Source organism: Myotis yumanensis, unplaced genomic scaffold (assembly GCF_028538775.1).
Source record: "Myotis yumanensis isolate MYYU_CA2020_CCGP unplaced genomic scaffold, mMyoYum1.0.hap1 SCAF_11, whole genome shotgun sequence".
In the NCBI taxonomy this organism is placed as follows: Eukaryota; Metazoa; Chordata; class Mammalia; order Chiroptera; family Vespertilionidae; genus Myotis; species Myotis yumanensis.
In genome coordinates this window covers 34375898-34402316 of record NW_027223762.1, presented here as the reverse complement: position 1 = coordinate 34402316, position 26419 = coordinate 34375898, and the positions used below count along the sequence as shown (strand labels likewise).

Here is a 26419-nt window from a genome sequence, read left to right as displayed (position 1 = left end):
CAAATAGCAACAACATTTTAGTAAGGGTTTTAGAATTTTTTCCATTTATTATATTACCAAGAAAAAAATTACTGTATACAAAGATATTACAAAGACAACATTCTGTACAATAAAAGAAAATATTCCTGTTTTAAAATAACTGCATCTTGACATCACACTTAACAATTAAATAATTCAACAGTGCCTGAGAACTTGTAAAAATTATAACAGTAAAAAATGTAATAGTGGATTTCTCATAATCAAAAGCATTTGTAAGTACATTCTTTTAAAACAGATATAATTTCTAAAGGGTGCATGTGGTCTGAACCATGCATTTAAGAATGTCCATTTCCTAAAAATCTTGTGTGTCCTTTCCATTTCCTCTTAAAGCTACCTCAACTGTGTCATCAATGAAGTCTCCCAAGACTGAATTCCACATATGGATCCCCAAATACTCCAACCTCATCTAATTCTTACTACACGTTATACAAAGTTATAATGGTTTGACTAGATAATAAAGTTTAAGAAGGAAAATAGGCAAGATAAACACTTGATACTTTTACCAATTTGTATTTTATTTACCTGCTGATATCTCTGAAAACTCAATTTGTTGAAGCACCAACAATTTGTACTAATTATTGTTCATACAGAGGTGTTTAATGAATCTTTTTTGTAACTCTTTAAATTTTTGAAAGTCCAATAGTAAACTGAAGTTGTAGAAGCAGGTGATTAAGATGACTAGAATATGATAAATTCCACTCCTTTTAAACAGGTAATTAATAGCAGGTGGTATCTTTTCCCTAAAGTCATAGACATTTAGGATAGAAAAAAAATATTTAAAAATATTTAGAAAAAATAATTGTTTATAAACATCCTAATTTTGCCCCATACTTGAACAAAACAGGAAAGGAATCTTAAAGTGGTAACTTCATTAGCTATGATGAGACCTCTTTTTAGGAAGAAAGTCACAGAATTTCAGAACTGGAAGTCTTTAATTGACCTACCTTTGCTATACAATTGGAAATGGCTCTGGAAAGATTAAAGTCGAATGAAGGACCTTTAGAAGCGGGCAGCAGCTGGCCACTCTAAACAGAAACCGGCTTCAGGATGCCTATTATGGAAATCTAACCCATGGTGGTTTTTCTCACTCTGCCACTGGAAGGAGCGTTTGGACTAGGGATTAACCAGGGACCCAGGACATATACGGATGGTTTAACAGTATTTGATTCGTACTATACACTTTACAGTGTTTCTTATGCGTTATTTTACTTAATACAACATACCTTGTGAGGTAGGTAGGCTGGGCATTACCTGCAATTTTATATCTGAAGAGACAGGCTCACAAAAGGTGTGATTTGTTAAATACCACACAGCTTTTAAGTGGCAGAGCTGAAGATTAAAACCCAGATGTTTGACTAAAAATTCCCCATCCTTTCCATTTCTCCATGCTATTTAAACATCCCATGGACATTTCTTTAATCCCTCAATAAATCAATTTATAGCAACTTAGTTGGTGCTACTAGGCAGCCTAGATCACCAATTCCAAGTCTTTAACATGGAGTACTAGTATAATTAGTTTTTCTGAAGTATAAGGTTAGAAATTGACAATCCAACTGTGTCTGTTCAGCAAGGTTCTGAGTAGAGAGGCCCAGTGACTACTTTAAAAGGCTATTAAGATAGGTGCTGATGATGGAAATCAGAAGAGGGCTTTTGAGGAGTAGGTAGATTGGCAATGGGCATGAAGGAAACTTATGGGGTGCTGGAAATGACTGTCTATGTATGTAAATACTCAAGCTGTTCACTTAAAATTAATCCACTTTATGCACTTTACCGTAGATGTTTTCCCTCAAAAGAAAAAGACTGACCTCTTTGAGAAAGAGTTTTGCCTCATTCACCTCTATATCATTTCCAGAACCAAACATGGTGCTTTGTACATTAGACATTAAAAAGTGTGACATGTCCCCTAGCCGGTTTGGCTCAGTGGATAAAGCGTCGGTCTGCGGACTCAAGGGTCCTGGGTTCGATTCCGGCTTGGTTGCGGGCACATACCCAGTAGGGTGTGTGCAGGAGGCAGCTGATCGATGTTTCTCTCTCATCGATGTTTCTAACTCTCTATCCCTCTGTGAAAAATCAATAAAATATATATTTAAAAAAAAAGTGTGACATGTGATTTGATTACATGAAGACCCCAGTGTCTGTGCAATGGTAAGGTGTCCAGGAAATGCACGGAGGACTGAGGTTAAACCCCTCACATACAGTAGAGAGAAGCGGCCAAGTCAGACATATGAGACAATCCTAATAACTGTAAAATTTCTACCTAATACAGCTAATAACAAGGGAGGCAGAGGGTAAAGTGTTTCACAAACTTGAAAATCTTGGCATCAATGCTTTTCTTGTCAGGTTAAGTACCTTTTCCTTTAAGAACCCCATCCTTACCGAAGGAGTTGTATGCATGCATATAAGCATAACCAATGGACATAAGACACTGGGGGGTAGGGGAGGCCAGGGGATTGTCAAGGGCGGGGGGAAAAAAGGAGACATATGTAATACTCTTTGCAATACTTTAAGCAATAAAACAATTTAACTCTCTAGTAATAGCTACCATTTATTCAGCACCAACTATGCCAGGGATTATGCTAAGGGAAAGAATCCCAAAGATGAATGAGACAAACCTTAAGTGACTACAATTCAGTGAGGAGTTCTCCAACAGGGGCAATGTACAGTTGTACCTCAGCTAGGGGGGCAGGCTCAAGTTTCACAGAGAAGCCTAGTCTTAAAGACGATGTGTTGTGGTTGAACAATACAGGTAGAGTATATAATACATGAAAGGCAATGGATGCCCAGAGTTTTTTTTTTCAAAGAATGACAATAAGGGATAAGGGGGGATGGGGTGGTATATTTTTTTTGTTAATCCTCACCCAAGGGCATTTTTTCAATGATTTTTTTTTTTTTAAGAGAGTGGGAGGGGGAGACAGGAACATCAATGTGAGAGAGACACATCCATTGGTTGCTTCCTGCAAGCACCCCAACCAGGGTGGGGATCGATCCTGCAACCGAGGTACGTGCCCTTGACTGTAATCGAATCCTCGGACTGAAGGCTCTATCCATTGGGCCAAACCGGCTAGAGCTGGGGTGTTATTTTTAACTGGAGCATATGGAAAAGATATTCTTGTTGGGGAAAAAGAAGGAAGGCCTACACTAAGAACTCAGCGGCAACTGAGGGACAAATGCAAGAGATTTGGGGGAGGCAGATTCAAAAGGACTTGATGACTAAGGATGAATGTGAGGTTTCGAGGTTTCGTTTAAGTATCTTAGATGGCAGGGTAAATGGTAATGCCACTAGAGTAGCCAAAGGAAGAACCAGTTCTAAAGGCATTCAGATAGCCTGAGAGAAAGCTGGAGTGGGCACTGACAAGGTCACCCTGGGGGAAAAATAGCACCAACTGAGGGCCCAGGGTTGAGACTCAGAGAAAAAAGTCAACCTCAGAGAAGAATGTTCTCTACCACAGAATCTTTGGAGGAGTACCCAAGGAGGGAGTGCTCCAGGGGATGGAAGGTTACAGACAGTCCAAACATACAAAGATAAGTAGAATGGATACAAAGATACTAGGTTTAACAAGGGAGGGTGTCCCAGGTCACTTTCCACAGAACAGCAGAAGAAAATAGTAGGAGGTAAAGTGAGAGAGGAGAGGGTAAGGAATGACCGGGAATGAGGACGTGGAGACCGAAAGCATGTTATGAGTCTGGATGTGAAGGGAAGGAGCATGAGGGTAGCAGAAGAGGTTTGTTCCTTTCCTTTTAAGCTAAAGAAGACTTTTATTATGTTTATTATACAAAAAAAGAGGCACTAAATGCTGATGTGAGGATAAAGACACAGGAGGGGGATTGGAGAGAAAAGGGGGGAGGGGGGGAATCCAGTGTATCAGTAGAGGTTAGAAAGGCATAAGGTCACCTTTTCCTCAGAAGCTAAGAGTAAGAGTGGGGGGTTACAAGAACAGGTGAAAGTGTAAACACATTTAGAGATAACATTCTTTTTAAATCATAAAATAAATCCTATGACCAGTAAATGGCACATGAAAAATAAAAAATCCATCTCAACACAGATGTAGCAGTACCTTACTTTGGCTTACACAGAAAAAACTGCAAGTCAACTGCTTATTTAATTTAAAAAATCCATTTAGGTTTTCTAACAGTTGTTTAAGCTGATCAATGCTAATTAATACACAACTAGAGGATTCTATATTTTTAAAAAAGTGTACCACCTATCAACCACTATCTGGAAATATCTTGGGTTCATATTTTGAATAGGTAAGAAATTATGCCTTCAGGTTTTTATTTCTCTTGGTATGTTCTACATAAGTATGTTATGTGCTTATGATTTTTAAAATTATAATAACAAGAATGTTTCATTTTGAAATCATCATTTTTGAGAAACATTAATGGTACTTAGCTTTAATCTTTTTAATCATTAATCTTTTTCTTCCTAGATATCTTGACCTTATATTACCATTTCCCAGTATCAGTCAACTCAGAATTTTTATTTATATGACATTCTCACATTCTCTATTTTGACCAAATTGCCTAGTTTTAATTGTTCCAGTAATTTCATGGTTTGGTTGGATGCTATGTTAATGAAATTATTAACCATGAGACAACAAGACCTCAGTTCTTGTCTTCCTGAGGGGGAAGATTTATTCTCTTAAATTGCCTGTCCTTGGGTGTGGTTGGCAAATGGCACTAACTGGGTTTCTCTTATGTCTCCCTGAGAAGGGTGATTTAAGCTATTTATCTTCCAGTTGGGGAGGAGATGTGCAAACCATTTACTCTTAAGTATCCTTGGCTGAGGGAAGATAGGATTTACTAGGTGGCTGCAAAGTGCTGTTTAACTCTGAGTTTCCAAATTCTGCTTGTCCTGGAATTTTCCTAGCTTCTTACTATTCTCTAACAAAATGACATGTTTCTAGCTAGGAATATGCTCAACATTTATGGTAGGCTCTAGTTATAAAATAAACTAGGTCTTGAATAAGTTGGTTACTTAGCATCATGACAATCCCATCACAATTACACTTTGCCTTCCAACTATTTGGATTACCATTAATTAACTGTTGTCTTAAATGTACAGGATTCTGATAGAAACCCGATGTCACACTAAACGGCACTATGAAAACCATGAGCATCTAATAATTAAAGCTATTCTTTATTTCAAAAAACAGAGATGTATCAGTAGTACTTAGGGCTTACTGATCGCTTAATCTGAGGCAGACACTGTTCTACAAACTGTGAATTCTACGAACAAAACAAGTATTTCTTCCCTCAAGGAGCTTATGTTCCAGTACAAGAAAACAAATAGTAAACAAATGAATGCTTAGATAAGGTTATGGGAAAAGATAAAGGAAGGGACGTGATGTGCTGGTAACTAGTTATAGTGTCAAGGAAGGCTTTTTGAGCAGGTAACGTGGAGTGAGAAGGGTGTAAGGAGGGTGGTCCTGCATGTATCGGAGAGAAAACCATTCCAGGCAGAAAGAACAAGTACAAAGACCGTAAGGCAGGAGTGTACTCGAAGAGGAGCACTGAGGCCAGAGCACCTGGAGCTGAATGGCAGGGGAAATGGTGGTAGATGAGGTAGGAGAGGGAGCGAGGGCCTGCTCACCTTAAGGACCTTGGTGTCCACTCTGAGATGGGAAGCCATCGGATGGTTTTGGGCAGTTAAATGAGATGATTTGATGTGGCTTAAAAATAATCATTCTGGCTACTTTATGGAGAATAGACTGTAGGGACACAAGGAAATAAAGAGGGTTTTTGGAGGAAATAGCTTCAATCCAGGCCAGAGATGATGGTTGCTTGGAACAGGATGTTAATAGTAGAGGTCAAAAGAGGGGGCCAGCTTTGGATGTATTCTGAAGGTGGGCCCTACCAGATTTATTGACATTTGGATATGGGAGATAAAAGGAAAAAAGAATCAAGGACGAGTCCATAGACCTGGACCTGAGCAACCAGAGGCATGGCATTGCCATTTACTGAGATGGGTGAAGACTAAAAGAGAAGCACGTTTGGGAGGAAAGATCACGAATGTGTTGGGTTTGATCTTTAATTAGATTTCTAGGTATAGATGTTAAATAAGCAGTTTTACACACATATGGGTAAACTCCAAATCTGCTGTTCAGAGGACAGGTCTAAACTAGGGGTAAAATCTCAGAGTTGACAGCATGAAATTGGATGAACTCACAGTGACTGAGGACACATAAGAGAAGAAGTCCAAAGAAATTTCTTCCCCTTAAGAACATAGGTGTAAACCTAAAATCACAAGCAATTTAGATATGGATTTAAATAATCCAAAAAGTAGAGAACCTCCCATTCCTTAAATGCACCCTTCTGTCCAACTTAGCATTTTAAAGAAATTTTGATTTGTATATAAATCCAAGAAACTCCAAAAAGCCTCAGAAAAACCCCTTAGGGGTCACCTTGGCCCATGGGCCTCAAAAAATAATAAGAAATTAATTTTTCCAATGACATAGCCATTACAGGTTTTACCTTAAATTTGCTTAAAAGCAAATATCGGTTAATTCATTTAACTAGGAATACATTAATACATAACAAAAGAAATATTAAAAAGTTTGTAAAAACTGGAGCTGTGCCCCAATGTTCTCTTTCCTCTGTTCTGTGGAAACGCGGTGGGACTCTAAAGCCAGAACTCCCACCATACACAGTATCAGGCCACATGCTTCAAAAGGGGGAACACTAAAACCTTTTAAATGTCTACTTTGGAATGTTCCTTTTCTGGCAATTTCCAACTTTGTATTCTCCATACCCAAAGGTGTGGGTTTTTTTTTTTTTTTTTTAGTTGAAAAATTGATTTTATTTAATATTTCACATGTCACAGATTCATTATACACTTCTAATGGTCAAATGATGATCTAACCTAGAATGAAATATTTACTAGTTTAAATAAACTATGTGGGGTGCACGTAGGATTCCAGGGAACATCATAGCCTAGAGTTCAAGAGGTGTGGATTTGTTTACTCTTGAAGCAAAGTCTTGGGGCTTTTTGCTGCTCTTCCCGAAGTTGGGAAACGAGTTCATCCCTCTCTTCTACTTCTTGGAGGAGCTCCAGAGCCAAGAAAGCCTATCAAAGAAATCTCCTACATATGGTGGGAGAAATAGAAAATGTTGATTCTATGTGGGTAATACCAAAATGATTGCTAACATTTAAAAGGATTAAAGCTTGGACCATCATTTAAGTCTTACAAGTTATCCGTAAAAAATCCAAATGTATACTGGTCGCTCAACTGCTCATTCTGCATAGTGCCAATACCTGAATACTGATTTTGAGCAAAACCATGACCGTTTGGATTAGTACCATTCAAAGGCCCTGACTCGTTTAGCATGCTGTTCTCTGCACAACTGAAGTCGGATCCCTCAAATGCATCCGACTGTGACGCGAATGCAGTGGTACCGGAATTGGCGCCTGCTGGCACGCTGGAAGAGGACATCTGATGGAACTGTCTCAAGTCCCTTTGGTCTAACACCGAGTTGCATGAAGGGCTTCCAATATTCATTCTCGTAAATCCCGAATTGTCAGTCTCTCTCATGCTGTCATTATTGGATATATTGACAGGGCAATTCTGCAGCATGTTGGCACCAGAAAAACCACAGAAGTCAGCTGATGACAGGGATGATGTTTCCATTCTGCCTATGTCATTAGTACTGTTATAAATACAAGCATTAGAAGCATGCAAGTCATTCACAACATGCATTTCTGGGAATCTTGAATTAGAGGAAATTGTCCCTGTTGCAAAACTACTCAGTGGATTTGTACTGACTGAGCACGAGGGGGGGTGGGGCTCTGAGGACCAGTGTGAAGAAGGCTGAGGTACCATTGGGGGCATGGCTGAGGCATGATGTGGCATGGCAGTTGAGATGGACACAGATGGGGAGTAGTAAGATTCTGCTTGGCTCGAAACCCCTGCAGGCCGGAGCATTTCATTCAAAACTGCACCATGAGGAAACGAGTTTGATTCTGTGGAGGGGGAAATGTATCATTACAGCACTGAAATGAACAAAGTTATAAAAAGTACTACTTCTAAAAACAGCACAAACACACTAATCAAGAAAATTTTCAAGGACACTGATGTAGCATTTCAAATTAAAAACTTAAATAGCACTAAAATGATTACATGAGCCCTAAACTAAATTCTGTGACACTTACCTTTCTACAAATACCTATAAATAATATTGCTAAGTTATTCTGGCACAGGTTTCACTCCGGTCAATTCTGAATATCTAGCTTCTGAGGCCCCATAAAGATATTTTTGGAAAGTGAGAGATGAATATTAGAATTTCAGTTAATGGGACTCTAAATAGCCAAAATTCATTTCATATTCTTCTTTTTTAAGAAAAAATGAAGAGATGGAGGAAACACTCATTGGGGATGATGGAAAGTCCACATAATTATCTAAGATGTATTAAGATATAACACACTAAGGTACTACAAATTCCCAGTCAGAAAAAAAAATGAAGGGTTCTGTGTTTATTTACACATTATTATGACTGCTATACATAGTAATCCTGGAAGAAGCACTGGTTTAAGAATATAAGGGGCAAAAGACTTCTAATTAACCCTGGTTGAATGATGGAAACCAGAAATTGACAACTTTTTTTTTTCTATATAAAGGGCCAGAGAGTAAATATTTTAGGCTTTGCAGCCTTTGTTGGAACTACCAACTCTGCCATTGTGGTGAAAAAAGAGCCACAAACAATTTGTAATCAAATGAGCATGGCTATGTCCCAGCAAAACTCTACTGATAAAGACAGGCTACTGGCTGGATCTAAACAGTTTCTTGCATGACATACCATAATTGGTAAAAGTACCACCATATGAACGAAATGTTATTTCTCAAACAGTAACTCCCCAAAACCAGTTTCCAATAGGACCTTTGGAAGCCAAGATCAATTCATTCAATATTCAAAACATGGAAAAATTTGTAGGCGTGGAAAATACCAAAGAAGCAGTTTTATTTCTAAGAATGGAATTCCAATATATTATACAAAGCTTGGTCTTTACAATGACAAGGAATATTCTATAGGGAATAAAATACCTTTTTTAATGAATCTTCCTTCTCCAGTTGATCCTAGGGGACCAGGTCTAGGTCTTTCAGGAAAATTAACTGCTGTGATAAAGGTTTTCCATTATTAAATGTAAATTTGAAAAATAACATTATCACTTAAAATGTGCAAAACTGAATAAAACAACCCCCCCCCCAATCTATTTAAATATGAATCAATCCAAAAACATTCTTACCACAATCCTGCCACAGTTTCTGGAAAAGGAGACTTGTTTTTTGTTTCTTTGCTTTATTGCCATAAGTATCTGGTTAGAAAGAAACCAGGAAAGCATGTGAATGAATCATCATGCTTCTTCTCCTTTAATAAATAAATAGTTTTATCCCTATATAAAAAATGCTTTAAATAAATGTACATAATATGGACTTAATAGATGTTGCAGAGTGTGTCCTACGCCAGTGATAAGGGTATTTTTCTCTTAGTAAAAAACAGTTTGATATTCATCTCGCTTTCTTCTAACATCTATAAGTCAACAACGTCAACTAATGCAATAAAGGCAGAAAAGGACCAAAATGGAGACCACTTTCTGACTGGCAAGTTTGCTATCTATAAAAACCCCCTCAACTATAAAACAAATTTTGACAAACAGTTTAGATACTTTGAAATTATTCCAGATTCCTTTCCTAAGAAAGAGGTGTAAAGAGCACACAGATCAATCGGTCGAAAAAACCAATGAAAAACTACCAGGCAAAGAAATGAAAATTATGAAAAACAACAACCACCTGTATTTCAAGGTATCTTACCAAAAAATGTTATGACAAGGCCTAATTTTAAGAAATATATAAAACATGACCACTAAGAAGTCACACCTTTTTCATCTGGCAGATATCTGAAATCCATCGACTCACTAACTTCCTGGTCAGAAGGTCTCCGCAACTGCATCTTCACTGTCACGGGCTCCGTGATCACTTTGCAATACGGTGGAGTCTTGAAAACAATGGCCACCTGACGGTGCACATCAGCTTGTGAAAAGATGCCTTTGGCTTCCCAGTCGTTCAACGCAAACCGAACCTCTATGTCATCTAGTGAATGGGAAAGCAAACAACTATCAGTGGGAAAACAAAGTAAAACGTTATCTATTAATTTAAAATATATTCTGAAGTCCATGAAACAAACAAACAAAAAACAAATAAATACCTTTCTGAACTTTGTCACAGAGCAGAAATATTTCATCTCCTCCTCTGACACTTCCACAGTTCTTGTTTACACGACAAATCCTTAATTCTGCAGTATTAGGAGCACCTAAATATGAAGAGATTTTTAAAAATATATATATTTTATTGATTTTTTACAGAGAAGAAGGAAGAGGGACAGAGAGTTAGAAACATCGATGAGAGAGATCCATCAGCTGCCTCGTGCACACCCCCCACTGGGGATGTGCCCGCAACCAAGGTACATGCCCTTGACTGGAATAGAACCCGGGACCCTTGAGTCCGCAGGCCGACGCTCTATCCACCGAGCCAAACCGGTTCGGCTGAAGAGATTTTTAATGGGTCGCTACCTTAATATTTTATTCCTTTTTGATGGAGAGAATTTTAGGAAAACAATCTATAGAACAGATAAAAAAATTTTAATGTATAAGTAAATTAAGAACACTACATTAATCATCCATGTCTGACCCTTTCCTTTCTGACTACATTGTCTAAACTGGTTTAGAGTGACTTTCTAGGCACTGACGTGTCCTCTAATTAAATCTTCCTGCTTCTGAATTCTGATTCTTTCCATCCTCCTACACACTGTCACCAAACTAATCTTCTTAAATCACGACCATAACCCTAAGGCAATGCCCTTTTCATGCTTCCTATTATCTGGGCCAATATTCCAGTAACCCTCCCCGGCATTCAAAGCTCTCTGTGATAACAATCTGATCTGCCTTTATAGCCCTATGTCCCACTATCTTTCTACATGCAAGACAGGTACACACACACACACACACTATGAGGGCAATTTCATAATCTTTTAAAACTATAAATATCAGTATCCTTTGATCTAGCATTTGCCAACAGTCTACTCTGCAAGTGTATGCTAAAGACTTGCACAAGATATACACATGCAGATACTTACTGCAGTACAATGTGTTAGAGCCAAAAGAAAAAAACTGAGAAGGAAACAAACCAAATGTTTTGTAATAGGGTAATGATTTAATAAAATCATGATATAGCCACCTAAGGCAATATGCAGCTACTGAAAAGAATAGGGTGCCTGAAAGGAAAAATGATTCGAGATACATTGCTAAGAAGGGGGGAAAATGTTTTTTTAAAGATCAGTGATGATTTCTTTAAAAAGTTGCCAAAATTATATAGTGTGAATGATGAAGATAATGTACTTGTACATATATGAAGAAGAAACAGGTGAGATATGTAGCTGAGGACGGTGACTACCTGTGGAGAATGAAATTAGAGATTTACTATAAGAGAATACCTCCTGTTATTTATTTCAGGAATGTTTGAATTTTTCCTGTAATAGACATACTGTTTTTCTAAGTACCAAAATACTTTAAAAAATTATACTATCCTAAAAAAAAACAAGCAAAGGCTACAAACGCAAGAATATAAAGTACTTACGGTTGTCATAAATTGGGTTAGACACAACAGGAGGTAGAGTAGTCGTCAAATTACCATGTTCATCATAGAGGAAAACTTGAAAACATAATCGCACCACATTGAGGTCGCAATCTTCAGTATCAAGCAGCTGTGGTTCAGGGACTGAATGGTACATTAAAAAAAAAAAAGAATCTAGAATATTCACATAGAACTAAAATCCCTGCTAGGTCCTCCTCCCTGCCCAATATACTTGAGTAGTGTCCAAATCTGCACTAACTAAAATAGAATCGTACACAATCTCAAGAATGCCTTTTATCATTGTTATATCATGTAGTCACTAACAGTATTCATGAAGTTATGACCATGGTCAGGAACTAACTATCCCAGTCACCTAGAATTTAGAGCAGAATTCCAAATTGACATTCATATCAAATTTTTACAAATATAGTTGTAGGTTATATACAATAGAGAATAGGCATTTATTCATTAATTCAACATACATGTATTCAGTCCAGTCATTGTGTTAAAAACTCTGTAAATTATCTCCTAAACCTGTACAAGAATGACTAACATCCCCATTTTACAATGAGAAACTGATTTTAAAGAAATGAAATTACTTGTCCCAAGTTTCACAGCTAAGTGGCAGAATAGAAATTCAGACTCAGGTAACTGAATCCAGAGCCTAGGCTCTTAAAAACGGAACTCCATTAGAAAATTTTACATATATTTTGCATCAAGTGACAAAAGGAGTATCTACTAAAGTTTAGATAAACACTTTAGGAATTAAATACCAAGAGGTACTAGATGAGATAAGGTAGCTTTCTTTGTATAAGAAATTTTATGTACAAATTTGTTTTGTTTAAAAAAGGCAAACAAACCCTATAGCAGGAAAATTTTATAATTCTAGAAAATATAAAAACACATTCCTTATGAAAGAATATAATGTTTGTTAATTGACATTGAAAAAAAAATCCAGTTCCAAAGGAAAATATCTCCCTTTTTAAAGAATACCATAAGCTGTGGCAATAAATCATAATAACATAGTCATATTTTTTAAAGCATGAAATACATATTAAATTTTATGAAAATTTCATTTTTAAAAGGGTATTAAAATTTGAAAACAGCTAAAATCCAAATAGTCTTACAGACAATAATAAAAACAATATAATTTTGCCTATTTTTATTTAAACTACATTTGTAGTCTCAGTAGCTATCACAAGATTTAAAATTATCCCATTATCATCATTATTAAGCCTAGCATTTGAAGGAGTCTATTAGAACATATTTATACAAATAAAAGGTCAAAATGTGATGTATGATCCAAACACGTGTGTCCCAGCAGCATACTCTGGCACAATTATGTAGGCAATGAGAGGTCTACCTCTTCAAAATCATTTTTTTATAGCTTTATACATTTAGAATTCAAGACATTAATGTTTATGAATGTCAAAGATGAGTAATCAATATGCAAAAAATAAATTATTAGCTAAGTGCATCTGACAAGTTTAAAAACAAACCTATGTAACTGACAGAAACAAACTGTGACAGCATACATTAAAGAACAGGCTCTGGATATAGACCCCAACACGAATGTAACTCAACAACATCTTGAGCAAAATATATTTATGCTTCCATTTATATGAAGTTCTAGAAAACATTAATTGATGGTGACAAAAAGCAAATGAATAGTTGACTGGGGCCAGAGGAGGGAGAGAGAACTGACGGGAAGGAGACCAGGGACATTTTGGGGTGGTGGTGGTGGTGGTAGTGGTGGTGGTAGTGGAAAAGTTCCTCATCTTGATGGTGGTGGTGTTCCATGGGAGTATATATTTGGGTAGATCTAACTGTATATAACTTAGACTCAATAAAAAGTTCATTTAAAATCTCTTAAAATGGTACATAAAACTCCATGCTTTGAAATGGAAGGAATATATCTTTCCTCTCTAAGTCAGTGCAACCTTGACCTATATTCCTCTCTTACACATTTAAAGTTGTTTTATTTTTAAATGTCTTGCATAATTATTCTCTACATATGCCTCTTTCTACCCAATCAGGCTAAGTTCCATGAAAGCAGAATGGGTGTTGATGCATCTTCACTAAACATGGAACACATATGTATAATACATATTAAACATTTTCTTAAGCTTTTAAGAAAATAAAAAACTTTTTCAGTCACTGAGTGAGTGACTGAAAAATTAAGGAAAGGCCTGGTAAACAATCAAACATTTGCTGAAGAAAACTATAAAGTAAATATCAACAGAGGGAGGTTCTATTTTTGTAATGGCAGGTGACATTACCAAATTGGGATCAGCTGTGCCATGAGAACTAAAAAAGGTGGACAAACTATGAAACAAAAGTCCTCTAAAGGCATCAAAGAGCTAATAAGATCATGAAGAATCATGGGGCTGGGATATAGAAGAACTGTAAGAAAAACACTCCTGTTTCTCTTTACTCACTCTGATGTCTGTGTGTTTTTTCACACATAGCAATTCTCCAACTCTCAGAACACCAATTGGGTGTCCTGCAATTTAACTCAGCTTTGACACTAACCACCTGGGATTTGAACAGATCCCACAAGCAAGGGCTCAATCCCACAAGACCTTGCTCAACCCCACACGTAAGACACCAATCACAAGTCCAGGTGGTCACTTATGCTTCTGACTGACTGCCTACAAATTGGGAGTTCCATGACCCACTCCTCAGGTTTGATAATTTGCTAGAACGGCTCACAGAACTCAGGAAAGAAAATTACACAGTAGATGATCAGTTTATTCTAAAAGAAAACAACTCAGGAACAGCGAGACAGAAAAGATGCATAAGAAAAGGTACGTACAAGTTACACTGAGCATCCGTGACCCTCTGGGAATGAATGCCACCCTCCCAGCACCTCCCCATGTTCACCAACCCAGTTCTCCCAGCCCCTTCAGGTAGGATTTTTATGGGGGCTTCATTTTGAACAATGACTGATCAAATCATTGGACAGTGGTGATTAATTCAACCTCCAGCCCTTCCTCTTTCCAGAGGTAAAGGGATGAGGTTGAATGGTGCAACTCTAAGAGCCCAATTGATTGGTTCCTTTGACAACCAGACCTCCCCCGCCCCCCCAATTAGGTGTTTTTCAACTCACCTCATTAACATAAACTCAGATGTGTTTAAAGAGGCTTGTTATGGAAACAACAGACATTCTTTTTACCTTTTTAGCTCTTATCGTTTAGCAAATTCCAAGGATTTTAGGAGCTCTGTGCCAAGAATAGGGATAAGCACCATAAAATCACAATTATTACAGAAATCCAGAGAGGTAAGTTCAGAACAAGAGGGCTCTTTTTTTGAGATATAATCTGCCAGTTTTGTAAGAGGTGGCTAAGAGGATGAGAGGTTGAGATGAACTCACAAGAAACTATAAGGGAAAAACAGGGAGTTCCAGGTCTGCCGAGGATAGAGAATCTGATAAATGTTCAATGCTTTGGTTGAGGTCCCTGGAGGAACCCAACTATACCCTAGAAGTAAGGGTTAACTGGAAAGACACTAGAGACTCACAGGATGAAAGACCAGCTTCAAATATCCTAAATCAGCCACTACCACAAGAAAATCTTCTGAAAGGAGATAACATCCTAGATCTAAAATCCCTACAATTTTTCACATACAATGACTGATATTCTATTTTAAATAACCAGACATATGAGGAAACAAAATAAAGTGATTTTTTAAAAAAGTGTTCTGATCACGATGGCAATGTAGGTAAACACAGTACTTGCATCCTCCTATATCACATCAAAATTACAACTAAACTACAGAACAACCATCATTCAGAACCGCCTGAAATCTAGCTGAACAGAAGTCCGACAACTAAAGAAATCACACGGAGATTGGAGGGGCAGGGACGCAGAACAGGCCAGTCCCACACTCACATGTGGCAAATAAAAGTCAGGAGGGATATCTCAGCTTCAGAGGTCCCCATTGAGAAGTGAGGCCCCCTAGCCCCGGGTTCCAATGCCAGGAAGACAAGTACCCATAATTTCTGGCTGTAAAAACCAATAAGGATTGAGGCTGAGTGAGACATAGGGCTGCTGGAGTCCCAGATGTTCCTCTTAAAGGGCCTGCACATGGACTTATTCAGACTCACTCACTCTAAGCTCCAGTGCTGGGGCAGCAGCTTAAAAGGCACCAGGGACACAGGGGAGGAACTGAATTGTCTGGCATCAGGGCGAGAGCTGGATGGGAGCTTTCTTCCAGAGAAAAGTGCTGGCAGAGGCCATTGTTCCTTTTCTGAGCCCTCCTCCCACAGAGCCATATCTGAGTTTCCATCAACCTGGCTGACACAGTTGACCCTGACCTGGTGATTCCCTGAGACTTGTGTCCCACTCAATTTGCCAGCCCATCCAAGCTATTTGCAGTGGCTTTTCTTTCCTTAAAATGTATTTTTATTGATTTCAGAGAGGGAGGGAGAAAGAGAGAGAATCACTGATTGGATGCCTCTTTCATGCCCCCTATTGGGGATCAAGCCTGCAACCCAGGCATGCACCCTGACTGGGAATCAAACTGTGACCTCCTGATTCATAGGTTGATGCCCAACCAATGAGCCATACCAGCTGGGCTGCCGTGACTTTTCAATATGAATGGCCTATCTTGGCTCATGCTTCCAACTTTCCTAGAATCTCTTAAACAAGCAGCATATGACCTCAGTGTGCCTGTACCTCTCACTAAGTGGCTCCAGGCCCAGCACTAGTGGCAGTTGACCTTGGTTTGAAGCTTGGCCTCTCCTGGGCACCTCGAAGCCCAGCACAAGTAGCAGCTATCTGCAGGTCGCTTTGTAGCTCATGCCGGTGGCTCACCTTTGCCTGCACCTCCTGGAAGGTCCCAGAGCCAGCATACCATGGGACAATTTTGGGCCATATCAAAGCACCACCCAACCACCTCCACAGGCACACACTCACGGGGCAGACTCACTGGGCAACCAGAGCCCCACTGAAGTAAGTCTTGCTCTGTTGAGTGGGCCTCTGCAAAACTGATCTTCCACGTGGCTAAAGACAGTCCTTTTAGCTGTTCAGCCTGGGGGTATATCCCTCCCATTGATGTGCCAACAGCAATCAAGGCTCAACTACAACAGGAGGGGGTACACAGCCCAAAAGGGGTGCACCTGGAATGTCCAGCTTTGAACAGAGAGGATGTGCCACTAGACTCTACAGGACACCTCCTCCATAAGACCATTCTACTAAGCCCGGGAGATGTAGCAGCTCTATCTACTTATATAAAAACCATGGGTGGTGTTCATCACATACAGACGGACAGCCAGCGACCGAGTGGAAGTCAGTCAGTCCTACAGGGGTTGTCTTGGCAACGGCTGCGCCCTCCCCAAAGCTGTTTCCCAGAACTGTTTCCTGTAAGGGCGGAGTTTGAGGCAGGAACCCGCCCTGGGAGTGTGGAGGCAGATCTTTCTAAAGTGTGCCACCCCAGCATGGGGTGAACCTGAGTGGGGCGGCTGAAAGGCTTAGAAAAGACAGACAAGAGAATGAAAGCCTGGTCTCGGTGGGAGGCTGCTTCTCTGAGAGAAAGCGACCACGCCCACAGCCATTCCTTTAGTTTATAGCAGATGCTACGAGGCAAAGTAAGGGCGTGATCAAGATGTTTACAAATATTCTCCTGGGTTTCAATCCTACTCAATTACATGCACCTGAACTCTATCAAGCCTACATCACTCAGGCACGTGGGGCCACATGTTCAGACCATAGGTTCAAGCTTACAACTACAGCTGTTGGCTATAATTGTGCTGGGAGGGCCCTGCCCTCCAAGCTGGGACTTGCATGTGGCAATCAGAGGACTGTGCCCTCTCATCAGTCCAAGGCTTGAACCTGTCCAAAACACTGTAGCGGCTCCCCACAATAAAGTTTTAATTCTGTTTCTTTGTTACTAATGTTGTGGCCCCACCCCATAACAAAGAAACAAAGGAAAATTTCCCCATTGAATTTCTGAATAGAATTACTCCTTCGGCAGTGTCACAAATTAAAATGGAAAGTGGGTGCAATCATCATGCTATTGAGAAATCTCAATAGTAAATGGGGTCTTTGTAATGGTACCAGATTTATTATCAAAAGATTACAACCTAACATTATCGAAGCTGAAGTATTAACAGGATCTGCAGAGGGAGAGGCTGTTCTGATTCCAAGAATTAATTTGTCCCCATCTGACACTGGCCTCCCATTTAAATTGATTCGACGACAGTTTCCCGTGATACCAGCATTTGTGATGACTATTAATAAATCACAAGGACAAACTCTAGACAGAGCAGGCATGTTCCTACCTGAACCTGTTTTTGCACATGGTCAGTTATATGTTGCTTTCTCTCGAGTTTGAAGAGCATGTGATGTTACAGTTAAAGTTCTAAGTACTTCATCACAAAGGAAATTAGTCAAGCACTCTGAAAGTGTTTTCACTCTTAATGTGGTGTACAGGGAGATATTAGAATAAGTTGAATCACTTTATCAGTCATTATTTGCATCACTGTTGTTTTTATATCATGTTTTTGTTGTTTTCATATCATGTTTTTGTCGTTTTTATATCATGCCTCTGTTGTTATATCCTTTTGTTACTGTTTATTAATAAATTTATATATGAATTTCATATACATTTTACTAATTTCCTTTCATCTCTCACACTTCTATTAAAGAGAAAGGGCAAATAGCAATATTAAAATATCTCTGCTAATTAATTCCCTTTTTAAAAAAATATATTTTATTGATTTTTTACAGAGAGGAAGGGAGAGAGATAGAGAGTTAGAAACATCGAGCAGCTGCCTCCTGCACACTCCCCACTGGGGATGTGCCCACAACCAAGGTACAAGCCCTTGACCAGAATCGAACCTGGGACCCTTAAGTCTGCAGGCCAATGCTCTATCCACTGAGCCAAACTGGTTAGGGCAACTAATTCCCTTTTAATGTGCATGAATTTTGTGCACCGGGCTACTAGTCTAATACATAAAACCAAACACAGGGAGGCTGCCAAAATGAGGAGACAAAGAAACATGTCCCAAATGAAGGAAAAGAACATAACTCCAGAAAAAGAACAAAACAAAATGGAGAGAAGCAATCTACCCGTTGTAGAGTTCAAGACACTGGTTATAAGGATGCTCAATGAACTTAGGGGAAGAGCAGATGACCTTTGACATCCACAAAGGACAGGAAACATAAAAATGGAACTAGGAAACATAAAAAAGAACTAGTCAGAAATAACAAATACCTAAACTGAAATGAATACATTATAGGGAATTAACAGTAGAGCAGATGAAGCAGAGGATCATATCAGAGATTTGGAGGATAAGGAAGCAGAAAATATCCAAACAGAACAGCAGAAAGAAAAAAGAATCCAAAAAATGAAGATAGCATAAGAAGCCTCTGGGACAACTTCAAGTGTACCAACATGTACATCATGGGGGTGCCAGAAAGAGGAGAGAGAGAGCAAAAGATTGAAGATATATTTGAAAAAATGAAAATAAACTTCCCTAAACTGGTGAAGGAAATAGACATACGAGCTTGGGAAGCTCAGAGAGTCCCAAACAAGATGAACCCAAAAAGGCCCACACCAAGACATATTATAATTGAAATGCCAAATTTTAAAGAAAAAAGAGACTCTTAACATGTTAAGCGCCCAGTCACCAGTGACTGACACTATACTTTCCATCTAGAAGACAAAACAGACTGGGCACCTAATGTGTTAAAAGCGGCAAGAGAAAAGCAGTTAGTTCTCTAGTAAAAGAGGAGCTCCCATAAGACTGCCAGCTGATTTCCTAGACAAGAAAAAACTAAAAGAGTTCATCACCATTAAATGAGTATTATAATGTCTAATCACTGGGTTGTACACCTGAAACTAATATAACATTGTATGTCAACTGTAGTTGAAAAATATAAAATGATTTAAAAAATATAATATAGCCCTAGCTGTTTGCTCAGTGGTTAGAGCATCAGCCTGCAGACTGAAGGGTCTCAGGTTCAATTCCGGACAAGAACACGTACCTCAGTTGCAGGCTCAATCCCTGACTTGGGTCAGGGTGCATGTGGGAGGCAACCAATCAATGTATCTCTCTCACATTGATGTTTCTCTCTCTGTCTCTCCCCCTCCCTTTTACTCTCTGTAAAACTCAATGGAGCCCAGCCATTGTGACTCAGCGGTTGAATATCAACCCATATACCAAGAGGTTGCCGGATCAATTCCCAGTCAGGGCACATGCCCAGGTTGTGGGCTCGTTCCCCAGTAGGGGGTATGCAGGAGACAGCTGATCAATGTTTCTATCTCTCTCCCTCTCCCTTCCTCTCTCTAAAATCAATAAAAACATTTAAAAAGAAAAAGAGAAAAAAAAATCAATGGAAAAAATATCCTTGGGTAATGATCAACAACAAAAAATTATATATATGTATATTATATAATATTTAAACCTATTTAATGTAAAGCACTTACTATGTACTAGGAACTATTCTAAGTGCTATATGAGTGTCTGTAATTAACATCATGCCTGGTTCTGGATTCGAAAAATAAACAATACCCTCTCCCTCCCAAACCCAAGATCTTCCACAGATGGCCCACATGCCTCTTTACACCTGAAACTAATGAAATTCATGCAAGGGCCTTCACCTCGGCCCCCACCTTCTGCCGCCTCTGCTGCAGCCCCCACCCGGACATCTGGTCTAATTAGCATATTATGCTTTTATTATTATAGATGGATGATTAACCAGCTATTTTGAGTACTCAGGATAACCTTTATCAGATGAAATTCGTGCAAGGACCCTGGCCCCGGCCCCTGCCGCCGTGGCTGGGGGCCTCTGCCGCGGCTCCTGCCTGCCTGCTGTGGCTTTGCCTGGAGGGAAGGACGTCTGGAAGGACGTCTGGTCTAATTAGCATATTATGCTTTTATATTATTAAGAAGATATGTTCTCTGTGAAGCAGTACTGTTGTTGATAATTAAATAAAAGAGTGTACATAAAGCACTTAACATTTACTCTTTGATAATATAAAAAGTACTTAATGGTGGCTCTTATTTATAATCTTCTTGTTTTATACCAAATTATTCCTGTTTTATACATCATCTAGACTGAGATAGCCTATTTAAAGGTTTGGCCTTCAATAATGAATCAAAAATTTAAATGAGTATACTCTTGACCTAGAAATCTCTGAAAACTTATCCTAAGAAAATATCACACAAGAATTCAAAGTATACATTCAGTGGAGTCTTTTGAATAAAATGAACAATAACCTGTTCATTAATAGATGTCTAGATAAACAGATTATGACCCACCGAAACAACAGAATATGGTTAAAAACTAAAATAGATTTATAAATACTAATATAGAAAGATATTTAAGATATATTCCTGAGTGCAGGGAAAGGAAGCAGTAGAACAGGCAATTAGTATGATTCCATTTATTTTAAAAATACTATGTGTATATATGTCTACACAAGTATAAAGTAAATTCTAGAAAAATGTACATCAAACTTAATAGTGATTTCCTCTGGAGAGTTAAGAGTGACGGGGAAGAAGGGGACTTTTGCTTTCCACATTATACTAAATAGCAGGAAAAACAAAGACCTAGAGAAAAGAGATACAAACCTTATGGCTTATAAAAATATAGTATTTGTCTACAAGAATATGCCTTGAATTTTCATCATATCCCCTTAAATTTTTTTTCATCCAGGAAAAACACAAACCAACAAAATAAGGATGTCTTAAGTATGACAAAGAAATCTATGCTTTGGAAATGTTATAGATGTTCAATTCATTAATTATGCATATTTAAGTAACCGATGAAGACTTTATAAGGAGACTACTGTGGTGTAGAATGCTAGCATTTAGCGTGGTATCATTTATCTAGCAAAACAATATACAGTGATTAAAATACACTAAACAGTAAATATCTAGCCATATACAGAAATATGCTGCGAAAATATTTTGTATAGTTTCTACTATTTCTAAACTTCTTCCACATTGGGCTTTAAGTTTCGCTGTTCAATATGCTTTTGAGTTAAATGCCCTCCAATACCTTGACATAATGCCTATTCAACATTGAGAAAGAAGAGCGCATACTGTCTGCTAAAGTGGCAAAAGAAAGACCACCCACATTCAAAAAGAAACAGAACATTTCTGAGAGGATCCAGAAACACGTTTGTTGCATGGACAGTGCACTAACTGTAAGGAATAACATTTCACAGACAAACTACATGGCATTCAAGAGCAAGGCTCTTGCTCTCAGTTAAAGATGGTGGAGTAGGAAGATCTGAGCTCACTTCTCCTCACTGACACCAAAACTACAACTACTACATAAAGAAGAGGTATCTCTTAGAATGACCTAAGACTAGCAGAACACATTTTCCACAATTACGGATCTAAAGAAAAAGCCAAATGGAGAGGTAGGAGGGGTAGAAACTCAGTCTAGTCAGGACCTACCCTATCACCACTCCCCACGCAGTTGCCCACAAGTGAGAGGGATATCACAACGGCAGAAGTCCCCCCATAAAGAGTGAGGGGTCTGAGCCCCAGCCTGGAAACCTGCAAAGAGGAAGAGGAGCCCTCATAACATCTGTCTTTGAAAACCAACAGGGCTTACTTCTGGGAGAGCCGAAGGGCTGAGAGCAAACCAAGCTTGTGCTCTGAACCCCAGTGCAGAGGCAGCAGTTTGAAAAGCACCTGGGCCATGTGTGAAAGTGATACGGTGACTACTTTTAGGGCGTGTATTGGAGGGACAGGTATCTGTTAGAATTTTCTCTTGAGTCAGAAGTGCTAGTGGGCGCCAACTGTCCCTTTCTTTATTCTCCTCCCTAGCTGTTCTGACACTAGCAAGAACCATTTCTGACACTCTTCATTAACCTTGCTAACAATATTTTTCAAAAAAATATTTTTTATTGATTTTTAGAGAGAGAGGGAGAGGGTGAGAAACATTGATGTGAGAGCAAAATATCAATCGGCTGCCTCCTGCACACTCCACCGGGGATAGAGCCTGCAACCCGGGCATGTGCCCTGACTAGGAATCAAACAGCAACCATTCGGTGCTCAGGACAACCAACACCCAACCAACTGACCAACACTGGCCAGGGCATGCTAATACTATTCACCCCACCCTGGCATTTCCCTGATGACCCACCCAAGCTGGCACCCCTCCAAAGCAACTCCTTCCCTGCTACACCTGGCGGGCGGCCTTAGTCAGCACCAGTACACAGCAGTGTGTCTGCAACAGCTGAGACTGGGCCTTGCAGGCAGTTACACTGACAGTCTGTACTGAACACCAGTGTGCCCGTAACAGTTGTGGCAAAGCTACACAGCCACCCTAGCCAGGAACCAGCCTCGCCTACCAGTGTGTCCTTAGCAGTTGTGGCCCAACCACAACAGGAGGCCACACTATTTCATACAGGGAATAACTGGCTCTGGTGACAAGGGAGAATTCTACCTCTGGGCCCCACAGGACACCCTCCTAAGTAAGCCCACTTTTTCAAGACCAGGAGATGTAGCTGATCTACCTAATACATAGAAACAAACAGGCAAAGTGAAGAGACAAAAGAATATGTTCCAAACAAGAAAAAACCCAGAAAAATAACTAAGCAAAACAAAGGCAAGCTGTCTCCTAGAGAAGAGTTCAAAGTAATAGTCATAAAGAGGCTCCTCAAACTCTTTAGACAAGTGGATAGACTCAGTGAGAACTTGAGATAAAAATTATTAAAAAAAAAAAAAAAGAACCTATCAGAACTGAAGAATGTAACAACTGCAATGCAAAAATACACTAGAGGAAATCAACAGCAGATCAGATAATTCAGAAGAATTGATCAGCGATCAAGAATAAAGGATAATGGAAATCACCCAACGGGAAGATGAAAATGAAAAAAGAATTTAAAATAATGAGGGACCTAAGGGAAACATCAAGTGTACTAACACTCATGTCATAGCAGTCCCAGAAGGAGAAGAGAGAGAGGGAAAAGGACAATAAACCTATTTGAAGGAATAATGGCTGAAAACTTCCCTAACTCATCAAGGAAAACAGATACCCAAACTCAGGAAGCATAGAGAGGCCCCACACAAAATGAACCCAAAGAGACCCACATCAAGGCACATCATTTTTGAAATGTTAAAAGTTAAAGAAAAAAATCGTAGAAGCAGAAAGAGAAAAACAACTAGATACATACGAGGGAATGCCCATAAGACTATGAGCTATTTTTTTAACAGAAACTTTGCGGCCAAAGGGATTGGCAAGATATATTCAAGGGAATATAGTTGACAAAAGGGGAAAACCTACAACCAGAATACCCAGCAAGATTATCTTTCAGAATTGAAAGAGGTAAAGAGGTTCCCAAAAAGCAAAAGCTAAAGGAGTTTATCACCACTAAACCAGCATTACAAGAAATGTTAAAGAGAATTCTTTTTTAAAAAAATGTTTGTTGTTATTAATTCTCACCCAAGGCTATTTTTTCCATTGATTTTGAGAAAGTGAAAGGGAGGGGGAGAGACACATCAGTTGGTTGCCTCCCATATGTGCCCTGACCAGGTTGGGGATCGAGCCTGCAACTGAGGTATGTGCCCTTGACCAGAATCAAACCTGAGACCCTTCAGTCTGAGGGCCAACACTCTAACCACTGAACCAAACTGGCTATAGGGCTAAAAGGAATTATTATTATTATTATTTTTAGATATATGTTTATTGATTTCAGAGAGGGAGAGAGAGATAGAAACATCAGTGATGAGGGAGAATCATTTATTGGCTGCCTCCTACATGCCCCCTACTGGGGATCGAGCCCGCAACCCGGGCATGTGCCCTTGACCAGAATCAAACCCAGGACCCTTTAGTCCACTGAGCCAAACCAGGTAGGGCAAAATGAATTAAGTGGAAAAAAAAAAGGCCAAAACTAGAAATAAGAAACTGAGAGAAAAAAAGATCTCATTAGTAAAGGCAAACATATAGTAAAGATATAACCACTTATAAAGCTAGTATGCAAACAATTAAAATGGCAATACCTATATACCTAAATGTAATGGACTAAGCGTTCCATTTAAAAGACACAAGGTATCTAAATGAATAAAAAAACAAGACCCAGGAGAGTCACTTTAGATCAAAAGACACACAGACTGAAAGTAAAGGGATGGAAAAAGATATTTCATGAAAATGGAAACAACAAAAAAAGCTAAGGTAGCAATGCTTATACCAGACAAAATAGACTTTAAAACAAAAGTTATGCCGAAACCGGTTTGGCTCAGTGGATAGAGCGTCGACCTGCGGACTGAAGGGTCCCAGGTTCGATTCCAGTCAAGGGCATGTACCTTGGTTGCGGGCACATCCCCAGTAGGAGATGTGCAGGAGGCAGCTGATCGATGTTTCTCTCTCATCGATGTTTCTAACTCTCTATCCCTCTCCCTTCCTCTCTGTAAAAAATCAATAAAATATATATTAAAAAAAACAAACAAAAGTTATAACAAGAGACAAAGAAGGACCCAATAATTCCACTTCTGGGAATTTATCCAAAGAAAATTGAAAACACTAATTCAAAAAGATATATGCAGTCCTATGTTTACTGCAGCATTATGTACAATAATGGAGGCAGGCTAGGTGTCTATCAACAGATGAACAGATAATGAAGATATAGCATACATATACAATGGAATATTACTCAGCCGTAATAAAGAATGAAATCTTGCTATTTGTAACAACATAGGTGGACCTAGAGGGTATTATGCTTAGTAAAATAAGTCAGAGAAAGACAAATACTACATCATTTCACTTATCTGTGGTATGAAAAAAACTAAATAAATGAACAAACAAAACAGACTCATAGATACAGAGAACAAACTGCCAGAAGGTGGGGAGGTGGGGGGATAGGCAAAAAGGTGAAGGGGATTAAGCGGTAGTAACTTATAGTTATAATATAAGTGAGTCATGGGAATATAAAGTACAGCACAGTGAATAAAGTCAATAATATCTCAACAACTTTGTACAGTGACAGATGGTTACTAGACTTCTTGCATTTATAAGGTATATAAATGACAAATCACTAGGTTGTACACCTGAAACTAATATATATTGTATGTCAATGATACTTGAATTAAAAAGAGCTTTACATTCCAGAATAAAAAAGAAAATTTCTGAGGTTTTCTTATAGAAAAATGGCAATCTCCACCGATATAAGAAAGCATAAAAATTTTTTTTAACACTGAAAGATACTGAATATACTTCATTATTCAGACATAGATATAAGTCAACAAGTAGAAAAGTGAATACAGAATTTAAGATAGCTTTTAACCATAGATTTAAAATACAAATAGAAAACACACAAATAAATCAATATCCAAATAACAGAAATGATTATATCAAACATACTTACCATTGAAAGGATTGATTCCTGCCCTTATTCTTGAAATAATAGCTTCTTTTACTTCTTTTTTCTTTACACATCGAATACCCAAATTTTGAAAACTGGAAAGAAAACACAGAACTGTCAAAATGCATTATAGTTAAACACATAAATACCAAAGAATATCCTAAGTATTAAGCATCCATCCAACAGAGAAGAGTCTCCATACTGTCAGATGGAGATGATAAAGCATGTTGTAAACTTCCAACTGCTGTAATAAAGGTATGAGGCTAAAAAAGTGGGGTTACATTCTAAGAGAACTGTTAAAAGAAAAATAATGCATACCAGATAGCTGTGGCATACAGTATTTTACAATTATACCTTATTAATATGCGTAGATCAAATATACCAAAGTAGGTAAAGATTAACAGGGAAGTGACATCAAAAAGCTAAAATTCAGCCCT

At 38.7% G+C, this 26419-nt stretch overlaps 1 protein-coding gene across 2 annotated transcripts in view; it reads right to left on the bottom strand.

The window, feature by feature from the left end:
* Positions 1 to 15: 15 nt before the first annotated feature.
* REL (REL proto-oncogene, NF-kB subunit) overlaps positions 16 to 26419 on the bottom strand; it is a 42531-nt gene continuing 16127 nt past the window's right edge. The window contains exons 4-10 of one of the 2 annotated variants that reach the window (XM_070429280.1): positions 25986 to 26077; positions 11664 to 11804; positions 10237 to 10341; positions 9909 to 10121; positions 9278 to 9346; positions 9075 to 9146; positions 16 to 7996 (exon numbers count right to left, since the gene is read on the bottom strand). In XM_070429280.1, coding sequence (XP_070285381.1) covers positions 7221 to 7996; positions 9075 to 9146; positions 9278 to 9346; positions 9909 to 10121; positions 10237 to 10341; positions 11664 to 11804; positions 25986 to 26077 — 1468 coding nt within the window. In that variant the 3' untranslated portion in view covers positions 16 to 7220. The remainder of the gene's footprint in view (positions 7997 to 9074; positions 9147 to 9277; positions 9347 to 9908; positions 10122 to 10236; positions 10342 to 11663; positions 11805 to 25985; positions 26078 to 26419) is intronic. The other variant, XM_070429281.1, reaches the window with a different exon arrangement.